The following is a 14,676-nucleotide window of genomic DNA, read 5'->3' as shown; positions in this document are numbered from 1 at the left end:
TATCCTCACTTTCTACCTTGAAATATTCTGTGGCAGTCTTGAAAATTTCTGGCTCTTTCTTGCCTTAGATTCTGTATCGCAGTTGCTAAGTTATGCCTTGTTACGTTTGTCTGGCTCAGTTTTAAGATGTTTGTCTAGAGTAAAAAATACTTTAAGCCAATCTAAATGTCACGCTCCTTTGCTTTCTAATGCTGTGCAGCTGAAGATGATGTAACCAGGGTGCAAGAAAACAGAAAGTACTGAATGTGGGGAAGTCACAAAAGAGTAGATTGCGTGCGATAGTTGTGAGTGTACGTTGCTTAAGTAATTTCAGTTGATTTGTTCTTCCAAGCCCAATGTACTTGGGAACTTAAATGCACGAAAACTCCAGAGGACTTACAGTATGGATGTTTAATTTCCATTTAATACAACTAACTGACTATTCTTTTAGGAGAAAGATTAAAGCCTGCTTATGTTTCAGATGTGTTCAACCTTTACATGTTTCATAGCTGCATTTTAAGATAGCGGTGCGTGTTCCTGTTTTGGTTCAGTCTGTGAATTCCTACTTTGGCTAAACCTGTTCTTTCCCATGCAGGAATTACCTTAAAGTTTGGTTGGTCTTATTTTTAATCTGGAACTTGAAATTGTAAATAAACTGTGATGGGCTGTTGTGCTTCTCTTCTTTGGACTCTAAAAGATGGAACTAACTGGGAACAAAATGAAGAACTACCTCGTCTGCCAGGAAGAGACCAGGGTTACAGGTATGAAGCTCTATAGCTGCACGATGCAGTGATGTTCAGCACTCTGGCACACACTTGTATCTTACTGAATTGTGAGGTTTGGGCTGGGGCTAAAGGTAAGTCATGCGGAAATGTCATCAATTTTTCAAAGAAATTCTGAAAGATTATTTTTATCACTCACCACAAATAACTGTAAACTGTTTAAAATCTTGGCTTCTATACATGGAAAGAAATTGCAAGTTATGTCCTAATAGTATCTACAGATTAGGTAGCACATGTTGGGTGGTATCTGATTTTACTGGTACTTAAGTGATACTGTCCTTAGCTCTCATTTTTGTCTTTTCACAGTCTTTTAAGAAACACGACATAGTTTACAGACAAGGATGTTACGTATGTGTGTCCATTTAATGGCCCCGTTAAAGGACAAGGGTACGTCACAAACTGCAAGCTGTACCTGAGGAGTGTGGAAAATGTGAGTAATATGCCACAACTACTTCATGGGATGAGTTGGCTTTAAACTCCCTTCCGTTCACCCCCTCTGCCTTTGATTTCTTTTGTGACCAGTTCATTTGTTTTAGCTTTGGCACACATCTGTTTGTGGAATTGCATGGGAGGCTTTTTGCTTGAAATGGTCTGTAATGTTTGTAATAACCACATCTTCATTCTGTAATGACTAAATGGTAATTGCCTTTGTGCCACTGAGAAATCTGTATAAAAATGTAAGTTCTTTAAAGCTAAATGTGTTCTAAAAGTGTGATTTTTGCCTGGTAAAATTACAGTTTAATCGCTTACACTGAGCTGATACCTTTATCTTTTGTCTGTCAGAGCTTTTTTTGAGCCATTCCCTTTACCCTTAATCTGTGATAGATGAATGGCAGCAACTAATGATGTGCAGTGGTTCTTAAAATGGCTGTCAGTAAACCAAGACATTGATTGTCCTTGCTGTTAGAAGAAGGAAAATACTTTGATCTGTAGAACCTTCTGCGGGTGGGGGTGGTGGTTGCTGGAGTCCAGGGCATTCCTTTGGCTGCCCTGGAGGGTCAGAGACCTGGACAGGGGGGGTCTGGGACCCTGGCCCAGAGCCCAAAGGGACATTGGCTTTGATCTCAGTCCATGGGAAAGGCTTCCTGCACTGCAGGAAGGATTGCAAGCCACAAGAGTGTGAAAGATAGTAGTTTAGCTTATCACAGGGTGAGGAAACAGTAGATTTGGGCTTTTAGTATTGAAGTGAATGGGGGCAAGATGGAGGATTTGGGGCGTTGTCTCCTGCTTCTTCTTTCTTCTTCCCTCACTCCATTTTCTGCAGTGACGGTGGCACAAAGTAGTTTAAAGAGATTGGGTCAAAGTAGAGATGACCCGTTTAGTATAAGTGATAGGTATTGGCAAATAATGATAAACAAAGAATACGTAGCAATTAGTATAAAAGATAGGGACAGCCCCGCGCGGGAGGAGTCGAGGAGTCACCAGATGCCCGAGCAGCTGCACAGACCTTTGTGGGGCACTGAGAAATTTGTAAGATAAGAAACAATAAACGAAGCGCGCAACCTTGAAAAATCAGAACCTGAAGACTCCGTCTCTTTCTTGTGTTTGGCTCAGAGCTTTGCAGAGGGCAAAAAGGCTCTAAAACCACCTGAATCTCGGAGAAAAAAACCAAGAACTGGCGTCCCTGAGTGGCCTCCTCTAAAGGGGCACCAAAAGGGTCACAGTGAACCCTCTGCAGTGAACATCGCAAGCTCCCAAGAAGATCAAAAGCCAAACGGTCAGCTCTGGAGAAGAACATTTCTGGCCAGAGCAGCTCATCTCAAATTCGTCCCAGACCGACAGATCTCCAAGGGCCCTGGAATCCGTCACCCTGAAACCTGCTGGACAGTGATCAGGACACCTCCGAGACGAATTCGACCACAGCTGCACACAAGCCTTTGTGCTTTGGTAAGAACAGTTGGATCTAGATCGTAGGGGGAACCACTTCACAGGAACAAATCTCTATTTTAGAAGCCCTAAAGGGGATCGTTTCAAAATACAGTGTGGCTCTGAAAGAGAAAGAGCTTCAGGCGTTGTAATTACCCACATTGTGGGACCCGTTTCCTGTTTGAGCCAGGATTTTGGCAGGAAGCAAACAGAGTTGTATGATAGAGCCACAAAAAAGGACAAAATAGCTGCTAAGCTGTTGTCCGCAGGTAGAATTATGTTAGAAGCTGTATTGGAAAATCCCAGTGAAAGTTCTGGGGTTGGACAGCTGCCAAGCAGAGGATAGTAGTGGCTTATCTGTTGGCCAGACAGAGGCAGGAGAGAAAAAACTGCTATCCCCAGGTTTAATACCTCCTCTGGGAGGTGGGGGAGGGGGGAGCTCTCAGCTCTCTCAGGGTTTGTCACAGAGTTCGTCAAAAACCCCGAAACTAGTCCCAGGGAAGAGGAAACTTTTAATCCATCCTAGCGATCAGGAGGAACTGGATGTGCTTTATTTTGAAGTGGTTCCCAAGGACACATTACATTTGTGCCAAGAGGGGGGGACAGGTCCGACACAAAGTCCACCCTGAGGTCCTTTTACCCCCCCCACAATCACCACGCGGCCGTGCCCCGCTGCTCCTTTCCCTTCCCGTGCAGGAACCAGGTGCGTGGGGGGAAGGGAGGAGAGGGGGAAGCACCATCAGAACACCAGGTTCCGACCGAAACGGTAACAGTGGGCGGAACTGCGACGCAAGCGCGCGGGGGCGATCCTAACCTATCTCGCCAGGGTGCGGAACGCAGCGGAGTGCGGTCGGAGAACATGTCGGGTGGGGGTGGATTGCGAGGGAAACCAGTTTGCGGACGAGCGAGCCGAGATCGCAGGCGGAGGGACGGGGGCGTGGGAAGAGCCGGGAACCGGGTCGTCGATTCGGCGCGTGCCGATGATACAAGCTACAGGAAGCAACACAGTTCAAAGTTCATCCGCATTGCGGGGCGCAGGGGAAAACCCGAACCCGGAAACACTGAGCAAAGCACGACAAATCCCAGAAGCCTCAGTGGTGAGTCCAGGCGCAGGCGCGGCAGGAGCGGGACGAGGCTCGAAACGCGATCCTGCTCTGGGCGGGGCAGATTCTGATGACGAGGGCGAAGGGGCGAACCCTGGGCATGAGCGGGGAGGGGACACTCTGTCAAGCGCCGCCAGGGCGGGACAGGTGGAGGCGAAACAGGCAGGGATGGGGCGTGGCCGAGGCGGAGAGTGTCTCCAGGGTGCCACCCCCATGCGGCGGACGTCTCGGAGCTTGACTCCGCCCACCAGCAGCTCGCTGGCTTTTGACTCGCCTGCCCGCGGCAATTCAAACACTGCCGCATTTCTGCGGATGGGCGCGCATCCAAAACTATCTCAGATTTTACGGATGTATCCAGAACTTGAAAGCCTTTTGAAAACTCCGAGCCCGCAGAAGCCAGCTGTCAATGTGTCATCGTCACCCAGGAGCGGAGCAGCAGGGCCGTGGGCACGGAGGGCGTCAATCACACCAAGCGAGGCATCTTTTGGCAATGAGACACCTACGTTACACCGCTTCTTTCCGGTTTCATGTAAGAAATCGACTTCTTCAGAAGAGCAGTTCAAACAAAAGCGGAGAGAACCTTTGCCAATGGTGAGGGATGATGAAGCTGCAGAAGAAGATCAGGACATGTCAATTACAGATGACAACATCATCTGGATCACTGCTTCAGAGGGCATTCCTGTCCAGAAAGTAAAAGCACTTGAGTTTCCACAGCAAGCTTCATGCTTCTTGTTATCTAAGGACTTTATGAAGCAGTTTTTCTGGCAATTCACTGAAGCAGCTTCAGAATTTCAACGTGACCCCATGTCTTCTTTCTCTCAAATTTTTCTTCCAAGGAAAGGTGCTGCAGAGAAATTTGATGCCCAGCAATCCCTGGTTCCTGTTCTTTGGGAGAAGGAAACAAACCAGGATGAGGTGCAGCCTCAAAAACAGGTGGATCCTGGAAAGGATGAAGCAGCAGCAAAGCTGCAAACACAGCAGTCAATTCCAGAGTCGGACAAGACACAGGCTTCTGGTGCACCGGAATTTCTTACAACAGACTGGACGGACATAAGGAAATATGCATTGAAAGGGGAGACGCTTCCGATGGGTTCAAGAGGCATGGCTATGCCAATGACTTATGATGCACAGGATGCAAACCCAAGGTAGGAGCGATTAGATCGTGAAGTCGTCAGGGATCTGATGAAAGCCGTTTGTGATCATGGATTGGGGTCTCCATAGTTCAAACAACTTTTAAAAGGGACATTTAATAGATATGATTTAACACCCCTTGACCTCCAATCCCTTGCTTCCATGATCCTCACTGACTCACAATTTATTATCTGGGAAGCAAAATGGAGAAAAGCTCTTAATGAGCTCAGAGTCAAATACCAGGGGGGAGCGAATGCAGGCTTCACCATTGCTCAGTTGGCCGGCGATCCACCACTTGACAGTCCAGCACATCAAGCCGGAGTTTTTCCTCGAGGAGTGTTGACAGACATCAAGAATGCAGCCAGGAAGGCAATGGTGCAAATTCCACCAGCAGGAGTTACAGAAAGTAGTTTCACAGATATAAAGCAAGGTCCTTCAGAATCTTTCACCTCATTCGTCAATCGTCTCACACAAGCAGTGGACAGGCAAGTCACTGATGAGGGGGTGAAGTCACATTTGATTCGGTGTCTTGCATTTGCAAATGCCAATCCAGAATGCAAACGTGTCATCAGTGCAATGCCAGGCCAACCTTCTATGGCAGAAATTCTAGAGGCGTGCAGCAAGGTGGGGAACACCACAGCACATTGCCACGATTTTGGGGATCAGGTGGAAAAGGCTGTCAAAGAAGCGTTCGCAAATTTTCAACAAAGACAATGCTACAAATGTGGCAAACGAGGGCACTTCGAGAAGGACTGTCCAGAACTTGCAGAGATCGCAAGCTCACTGGATGTTTGTCCAAGGTGCGGTATTCATGCTTGTAGTGCATGAGAACACTGTTGTAACACAGAAAATGTAAGTAAGCTGTTTTTCACATCAAGGCACACTCATCTCTTTTAGGATTTTTAGTAAAAGGTAATGCACACGCAGACAAATTGACGATGCCAATTTCTAGGACTTTACCAAACATTTTTGAACAGGCAAAATTGAGTCATGCATTCTTCCATCAGAATGCTCAAGCACTAATGGAAACTTCTCACATTTCCAAAAGTCAGGCGAAGGAAATTGTTAGTGCTTGCCTAGATTGTCAGCTTGTACAGCCTCCTGCTTCCATGGGAGCAGTCAATCCAAGAGGATTGCACAGTTTGCAATTATGGCAAACTGATGTCACAAAATATCCATCCTTTGGGAAACTCAAAAATGTTCATGTTTCAGTTGACATATTTTCAGGTGCAGTCTTTGCATCATTGCACACAGGTGAGACAGCACAACATGCTTGTCGACATTTCTTGCAGGCATTTGCATCATTGGGCGTGCCACAAGAAATCAAAACGGATAATGGACCAACATGTATAGGGAAAGTGCTTGACAAATTCCTGAAGAGGTGGGGTGTCCATCATACCTTTGGTATCCCACACTCTCCAGCAGGTCAGGCAATCATTGAAAGGACACATCCCTCATTGAAAGGACACATCACACATTGAAATCCCTTTTAGACAGACAAAAAAGAGGAGAAGCAGACGCAACACCATACATGCGCTTGAATAAAGCCTTGTATGTGTTGAATTTTCCAAATGGCTCTTTTGCAGAACCAACTCCACCAATGATCAGGCATTTTTCAAACAGCACAAGAGTGAAACTGAAGGAAAATCCTTTGGTTTTGGTCAGAAACCCAGGAACAGGGCAGATTGAAGGGCCATTCAAATTAATAACTTGGGGCAAGGGATATGCTTGTGTCTCCACAGCGGTCGGACCGAAGTGGCTGGCGGCGAGGCACGTGAAACCGTACCGAGTCCAGACGCAAGCAGAGGCGGACCCCAAGACCGGAGGAAGAGAAGTGGGCACACAGACGTGAGCCGGTGTCAAGACAGCAGACATCCCTTTGTTCTACATGCAAAAGAGACTCTGGGACTTGAGTTTTCTTTGGGGCTTGGGTGGTGTTGCATTTTTAGGGATTCCCGTGAGAAAAAGGCCATTGAAAATGAAAGAACTATCCTTGTGCCTCATTCTCTCCTTGGTTGCCTTGAGCAATGCGGCAGTTTTGCCCATGGCTCAACCAAATGAGAATGTTTGGATACCATCTGCCTGACACACTCAAAGCCAGGGAAACCCTTCTCAACATGTTTAGTGGGGTTGCCAGTGAGCAAATGGCCGATTCCAGACAACATCCTTCCAGCGATTTCAAAGTCCATTGTAAATCCAGTGGACCAATGGGATGTTTGGGCGAAGTTCCTTCCTGTGGCTTCTTTTGAACCTCAGGAACTGGAAATTCTTGGATCGGTCCAAATGCAATTTTGTGTGAAATTTGGCCTTTCTGGAGTGGCACAAAATAAAACTATAGACGTCACTCCAAACCTCAATTTTTACAGAAATTCATCATCTTGGTGTAATTACACTAAGATGTTTGACAAGCCATCCAACCATGTTCCAGCACAATTGCCGAGAGGGAGCTTTTTCATTTGTGGGGACAAAATTTGGCCTGCAATCACCGCAAATGCCACAGGTGGTCCATGCAGCATTGGAATGCTTTCATTGCTAACACCCAACATGACATTGATTAGGGAACAAAAGTGTAGAGGGAAAAGATCTATCAAAGTGTATGATCCAAATTGTGATGACAATGTTCACGCATGGAACAAGGCTCAGAGGATTGCGGTTGCACTTTTTTCACCACGGGCAGCATCAGGAGTAGCCTTGACACAATTGGATCGGGTGGGTTGTTGGCTGAGCAAACATGCCCGAGCCACCTCTCTTGCGCTGAGTGACATGTTATTAGACGTTGACAGTGCAAGATGAGCAAGTCTCCAAAACAGGGCAGTGATAGACTATCTATTGCTGACCCACGGGCATGGGTGTGAGGAATTTGAGGGAATGTGCTGCATGAATTTGTCAGATCATTCCAAATCCATTCATGAGAACATCAAGCAATTGCAGGAGAGTGTGAACAAACTTGGAGAGGTAACTGGGTCATGGATGGATGGTGTGTTCAATTTGTTTGACCTTTCACCATTGTGGAAGGAAATTTTAAAAACATTTATATATATTTTCGTAGGGCTTGTAATTCTTCTCATGATCTTGCCGTGTTTGCTTCAATGCATACGGCAGGCCATGGACCGGGTTGCCAAAGAGGTGTTTTTGCTTCAAACAGGAGGGGGAGAAGTGGTAACTTGTTTGATAAGCAGACATGGAAGAGAGTAAAATGTGCTTGTGATTTTTTTTTTTAATAAGGATTTGGGACTACTGAACCGAAATCTTTCTGGCTGTAGCTAACTGTTCTAGTAATGTCTTTTTGTCCTTTAGTTCTGCTTTCTGCTGTATATCAACAAAGCAGTATTAGCAAGCAGGGGCAGTCAGCATGTAGCCGAATGCATCTCTTAGGGTGCCCATTTTCCCTGCATACTGAACAAGGCATGAAATATTTTTGCAGCATGTTAAACTGGATGATGCTCAAAGCTGTAGAGTGACTGTACAGACTTACTGACATGCTGGGAGAGGAGACTCAAAGGCAGAAACATGCTTTTGTTTCCTGTATGTCTGCTTTCTAATCTGCCACGCATAAGAACATTTTGCTTGAGTCTTCTTTTCACCTTAATCTTTTCCTCACTCCAACTTTTCTTGCCAGATCCAGTTGTGATATTAAATGTTCCATTGGGTTTGGATTGAAAAAATGGGTGGAGCTTCAAGCAGAGGAGAGAACTCTTATGGATTAGCTATAACCTGTAAAGTAAGACTTTCCAATAATTCAGTAGGAAATGGAACCTAGAGGGTTTTTTTTTTTTCCTCACTGATTATAGGAAGGGAAAAGTACATGCTTATGGATGAATTTAAAAAGAGCTTTTTGAAACTGGATGGCACACAGAGTGGTGCTGCTGTAATCCTGCGCTGCGGTCAGCCCCTGGTTGCAATGAGCGGCAAGAGGAATAAAGATGAGGAAAGATACCTTGATATCATCAGGGAGGCCAATGGGCAGATCTCCAAACTGACCATCTATGATGCTAGGCCCAATGTCAATGCAGTTGCAAACAAGGTAAACAGATGCTTCTAATGTCTTCTTTTTGAAAGAAATGAGGAGGAGACTTTGAAGTTTTCTGTAAGAAGGTTTTGGGGAATAGTAGTGATCTTGATATCGATAAATTTACATAATCAACAATGGAGGGTAATGGACATGAGTGTCTACAGTAGGTCCCCAAGCAGAGTTTCAGTACCGTATGTGGATTTCCAGACATGTCTGTTCTCAGCCACGCACAGATGTTAGCATGGGACTGAAGTCAGGCATGACTCCACTCTGCACTGGGAGGCTGCTGTAGGCTGGGCTGTGGAGCATGTCCCCTGTTGTAATGACAGCCACCTCTGTGCAACCTTCAGATCCTCTGGGAAAATTCCATCCTAGGAAAGATGTGTGCATAAAGCCAAGCCCACTTACAGGCATCGTTTGCTTGGGTCTTCATAACCGTGACGTGGACTACTTCAGACTTATCCTGGCATCCAGCAGATAAAGAGAAAGTGAGAAGTTAATTTGGGTGCTTGCACTCTAAACAGCAGTGTGGGTATATTCTTGGATACCTTGATACCTGTTGTTCTTCCCCAGCTACTTGTAGTTGGTAAGGACAGAAACACTGTTTTTATTACTGGGTGACTGTTTCTTTGTTATCTGTCATCAAGACCTTCATGGGGTCAGAATCATATACCAGCTCAGGCTGGAACAGACCTTGAAAAGTCATCTCCTCTAACCTTCCAGGAAGAAAAGTTGTGCCTGTGGATTGATTTCTCCTCTGCTTCCCTGTCAGCTCCCTGTGGAGGATTAGCTTATTTAGGCAAGCTCAGATCATGCCCGTACACTGTGTCAGTGTTGTTTTTGGCATGGAACACAGTACAGAGGGATGTATGTCCATTGTTATACGCAATAACCATGTTAGGGGGAGGTGGTGAAGGAGACAAATTTAATGCTTTTGCCATAAGAGAATGTGCCACTCGTGGGGATAGTCCCTCAGTCATGGGACTTCAAACACAACAGAAGGGGATGTGCTTTTCAGTACTTACTCATGTGTCTGCACAGCAAAGAGCATGAGCTGAGCTCCCGTGGGTTTGAGACCTGAATGAAATGCTAAGTGTGCTTATCTGGAGAGAAAGAATTCTAGCTTCTCAACTGCTTTGTGGAACACCAGTTAGGGAAATGAGCCCTCTTCAGTGCTTGTGCTGAAAGGAATATGAAATGGTAAAACTTGTTTGCATCTAAGAGGTTTATGTGTCATAAGTATTCAGGTGCTTTCAGGAATAACAATAATAATTCGAGGGGGGCAATAATACTGGTAGTTTGCTCGGTGCGAGTTAGGGGTGTGTATTTGTACCTGCGCAGTCTTCTTCTCTATAGTACAGAATGTAGTTTGTTAAGCTTTGTTACTGTGTTTGTGTGTATAGCACACATTCTTTCTCTCCTAGGGGCTGTTTTAACCTGATGGTTTGTATTTTGAGGGTCTGCCTCAATTGTTTGCGTTTGACTGCACAAATCCCATTATCCTCTGCACACTGAATTTTTGGGGGCAAACCAAAGATGGAATCTTTGTGTTTGCCTTTTGGAAAGATTGTCAGTTACAACTTTGAAACAAATGGGGTAAAAAAAAAGAGTTTGTCCAAGAACCGCAGAAAAACTTAAGATGTCTTATAGACAAACTTGGTATGTACATGTTTTAAGTAGCTCCTCATATGTCTAAATATGAATTGCTCAATCAGAGCAGTAGATGCAGTAGGGTCCGTTTCTGGGTCTGAGGGAGGAGGACATAAGAAGTTCAAATCAGTGTTGATCAGCACTGAAAATATTTTGTGAACAGCTGTTAAGATTTGTCTAAGCAAACTCTTGGGCTGTGCTACTCATGCATTGCTTAGTTCCTTGTACATAAGTCAAGACAGAGCCAGGAGCTGCAGCAGCCCTGATGCTGAAATTACAATCATTCCTCACAAAGACTTCATAATACTCAAAGAGAAAAACACACTCATTGCTTCTTTCACTGCAGAGCCTGGCAGCTCTGATAACCCCGCATCTGAGGAAAGAGAGAGCACAGAGTACTGTGTTGCTGCACAGCAGTGTAGGTGGCACTCATGGGGAAAAGCTGCACAGCGCTTTAGGCTCTTGTCTGATGTACAGCTGGTGCCTGCGATGGCATGCAAAGGCAAAATTTATTTCTCCCAATTTATGGCGGGTTTTTGCTGTCTGCAGGAAGTGCTGCAGTTTTGCAGCTCTCTGAGCTTGAGGGAGCTGATGTTTAGTCTGAAGAAAAGGAGGCTCAAGGGGGACCTTATCACTTTTGTACAACTGCCTGAAAGGAGGTTGGAGCCAGGTGGGGTCGGTCTCTTCTCCCAAGTAACAAATGACGGGGCAAGAGGAAATGGCCACAAGTTACACCAGGGGAGGTTTAAATTGGACATCAGGAAAATTTTATTTGTGGAAAGGCTGTGCAGGGAAGTGGTTGAATCACTGTCCCTGGAAGCATTTAAAAGGTGTGGCATTTGAGAGGGTGGTTTAGTGGTGGGCTTGGCACTGCTGGATTAATGGTTGGACTCAATGATCTTAAAGGTCTTTTCCAACCCAAACAATTCCGTGTTTATCTTTGGAAAGTCTCATTGGTGGCTTTGTGCCTTAAATTGTGTATGGTTTTTCTGCTTCCTTTTGTGACCAGGCACATCCTCTGCAGTGGTGGCCGTGAAATGTTTGGAAAGAGCAGCAGCAGGATACTTTACTTATGTGGCCCCTTAATAGCTTAACAGTCTAAACATATGTCTAGTCTTCAGCACTAAAATTTCATTTTAGAGAAGATAGTTTAAAGTAAACCTTAATGTTATTGCTAATTTACTTCTTAAAGACAGACTCTAAGAATCTTGAACATCATTTTTAAATTAAGGGTATCTTCTTAACTGAACTCCTAAATTTATTTGGCCATACATTTTATCACTTTTGTCTATTTCCATGTCAAGTGACATTCATTCCTTTCTTGTTCTGTTGAAAAGGGTGTCTATGGGAGTAAGGTTAATTTCAGCTCTCTTGTTTGTAGGCAGCTGGGGGAGGATATGAAGGTGAAGGTGCACATCCCAATGCAGAACTTTTCTTCTGGGACCTTCACAATAATCATGTCATGTGGGAATCTTTGAAGAAGCTGAAGGACATTGTTTATCCTAATGTGGAAGAATCACATTGGTTGTCAAGTCTGGAATCAACGCATGGGTTAGAACATATCAAGGTAACTTTTCCTTGATTGTTTGAAAAGTGTTTGTCCAAATCTGTCATCTCATCCTTGCTTTCTTTGCTGAGCTTTGACGTAGTCCTAGAACACATCAAACTACTTGAACTGCAAAAAACAACATCGCTGAGTGTTGGCTTTTTTAGCCAACTAATCTTAGAGTATGTTACTCTAAGACTCATAACTAAGCAACAGCAGGTGACATTGTATGTTTGTCTGCTTCAAGAATCTTTAGTAGAGGAATGCTTTCTTTTGATTTGCTTTATGTGAGCGAGAACTGATTTATTTTGGTTTCTTGCAATACAGGCCTGCAGATGACCGTCATTGTGAAATACTAGTAAATACTTGAGTTGTGTGTCTGTGACTTATCTTGTGAATTATTGTTTTTTAAATCAATTCTTAAGTTTTGTAGTTTTCATCTGGTAGCACAAATAAAATACTTAGGCTGGTAGTTCACCAGTGTTCCTGCTAGTTGGCCTTTGAATCTTTTGCCTCAAGTACAGCTGTGCAAAAGTAATTAGAGTATTATGTAATGACTCCTACTTAATAGAATTTTGATCTTAATTTAATATTTGGAAAAATAAGTAGATTAGAAGGGTGCAAGCTCTTTTTTCCAACATCTGAGATAATTCAGTCATTTAGTTCAAAGAAAGGAGTCAAATGAAATAACACTGAATTTTTAGAGAGAGTATATCCTATGGTAAATCCCCTCTTTCTTTGAAAAAGAAGCTTATGTCCTTTGGTTGATCAAGGTTACTGTTTTCTGCCCCATTTTTTAAGAATTTACCATGAGGTGAATGTGATCTTACTAAGGGATTAGGGAACCGATCTGTTTCTCTATTTTTATGCAAGAAATTCCCTTGGTCTCCTAGAAAATTATTCTCCAGCTACTTACACTGCTCTTTTCAGGTATTTTAATGGAAACAGCATTAATTCAGATACAAAGAAAGGAAGCTATGGTTCTGATTTGAGCAGAAATAAGCTGTGTCGTTTATTTGGTGTGTCTTGCTCCTGGGCAGCTGGTGCTGACGGGAGCCATTCAGGTGCCAGACGAGGTGTCCTCGGGCCAGAGCTCGGCGCCGGTTCACTGCGGCGCCGGCTGGGACCGCACGGCGCAGCTCACCTCCCTGGCCGTGCTCGTGCTGGACGGCTACTACAGAACCGTTGAAGGCTTTGAAGTTCTGGTGCAAAAAGAGTGGATAAGCTTTGGACACACGTTTTCATCGGTAAGAATCAGAAGATAATCGCGAAGACTGTGCGGTATTACCTTTCTGAAAAGCTTGTGGCGTTAAACTGCTTGCTTTGCATAAGGGTTTGATAACTGCTTTCATTGTTTTTGAATTTAGATTTGAAATGTTTCCGGGTAAACTGAGCAGAACATTTGGGTTTGGACCTGTTTGATCAGTATTTTTCTTGCTGTTCTTTCTCTGCGAACTCGTATTTTGTCCTTTGCATCTTTTTAAAAGGAGAGAATTGCTAGGGTCACTGTGGTTATTGAGCAATGAATCTAAGGAAGCAGAAAAATGGTGTCCTCTCAAATTCTTCAGATAAAGCTGGGACATGAGGTTCTCCTCGCTCTTTCTTTGGACTGTTTTGACTGTCACAAGAAGCAGATGAACGAGTCTGGCCGGTGTCTTCTAAGTGAGATTTTGCTTGCTGAATCCCAAATATTTTACACTTGTAATGCTGGCTCTACTTCTGTTCAGTTGTCTTCTGGGCAGGAGGTTAGAAGCTCAGAAGGTTAAGTAGCTACTTCCATAGCAAGTGCATAATATTTCACAGGTGTGTGAACCACTTTCATGGAAAAAAATTCCCAGAATATTCTGAGGCAGGGGCTCTGTTCATCCTGTTTGTGTTGGAAAACTTTTCAGAGCCTTAGTGGAAGTTTTTCTAAGTGTGGCAGATAACCATTTAACCAGGAAATCTGTAGGAGGAACCTGGAGGAGCAGATCAGGTTTCCTAGGAGCCTGTGCTGTTACTTACTATAAACATTACAACAATGTTGCTTGTTGGTGCTGGAATTGACTCTCCTTAAGAAGTTTCTACAACTTCAGTGTCAGTTACTTGCCTGGATATTTTGTCCCTAATGGAATATTCTAAAGATATTAATATTGCTAAAATTTGGAAAATAGGCAATCTGGGAGAAATCAAGAAATGGAAAAATATACTTGTGTGTGTGTGTGTTTCATGCCCATTTTACATTTGCAAATGTGTAAGAGCGTTGCATTCATTTGGAAATCCATGTACAAGTACTCAGCATAAATCACTTCACCATCTGCATGTTCTTGTAGGCTGTGGCAGTTTTTGATCTGACATTTGAAAGATGCTTTGAGGCTTTTTATTGTCATATTTATGTTGTACTTAAAAAAAGGTTAAGAGTCAGGATGCAGATGAAATTAGATGGTATAACTAGATTTGTAGTCAAACACGTGTGTTATGGTTTAACACAGAGCTTAAAAAGAGATCTGTGTGTTCTTCATCATTATTGATAAATTCAGATAATCTATGTTTCTTTTTGTTAAACCATTCATTTTAGTTGGGTAATCAAAGGATTTTGTTCTCCCTTAACAGGTGTTTTTTTCCAAA

General features: G+C 44.0%; 1 protein-coding gene and 1 long non-coding RNA gene across 2 annotated transcripts; both read left to right on the top strand.

The window, feature by feature from the left end:
• The first annotated feature begins 581 nt into the window (after positions 1-581).
• On the top strand, positions 582-3,755 carry LOC120749902 (uncharacterized). Its single transcript, XR_005699873.2, has 4 exons — positions 582-740; positions 1,068-1,191; positions 2,316-2,648; positions 3,454-3,755. It is a non-coding gene; the product is annotated as an uncharacterized LOC120749902 (long non-coding RNA).
• A 171-nt stretch (positions 3,756-3,926) lies between these two features.
• On the top strand, positions 3,927-13,442 carry LOC131378466 (myotubularin-like). Its single transcript, XM_058420088.1, has 5 exons — positions 3,927-4,875; positions 8,653-8,885; positions 11,905-12,090; positions 13,110-13,316; positions 13,437-13,442. The coding sequence occupies exons 1-5, from the start codon at positions 4,851-4,853 to the stop codon at positions 13,440-13,442; spliced, it is 657 nt and encodes a 218-aa protein (XP_058276071.1). The 5' UTR covers positions 3,927-4,850.
• Positions 13,443-14,676: the final 1,234 nt, after the last annotated feature.

The sequence above is a fragment of the Hirundo rustica genome, chromosome 3 (genome assembly GCF_015227805.2).
Source record: "Hirundo rustica isolate bHirRus1 chromosome 3, bHirRus1.pri.v3, whole genome shotgun sequence".
In the NCBI taxonomy this organism is placed as follows: domain Eukaryota; kingdom Metazoa; phylum Chordata; class Aves; order Passeriformes; family Hirundinidae; genus Hirundo; species Hirundo rustica.
The sequence above is the reverse complement of the archived record's forward strand: the minus strand, read 5'-3'. Positions and strand labels throughout refer to the sequence as shown.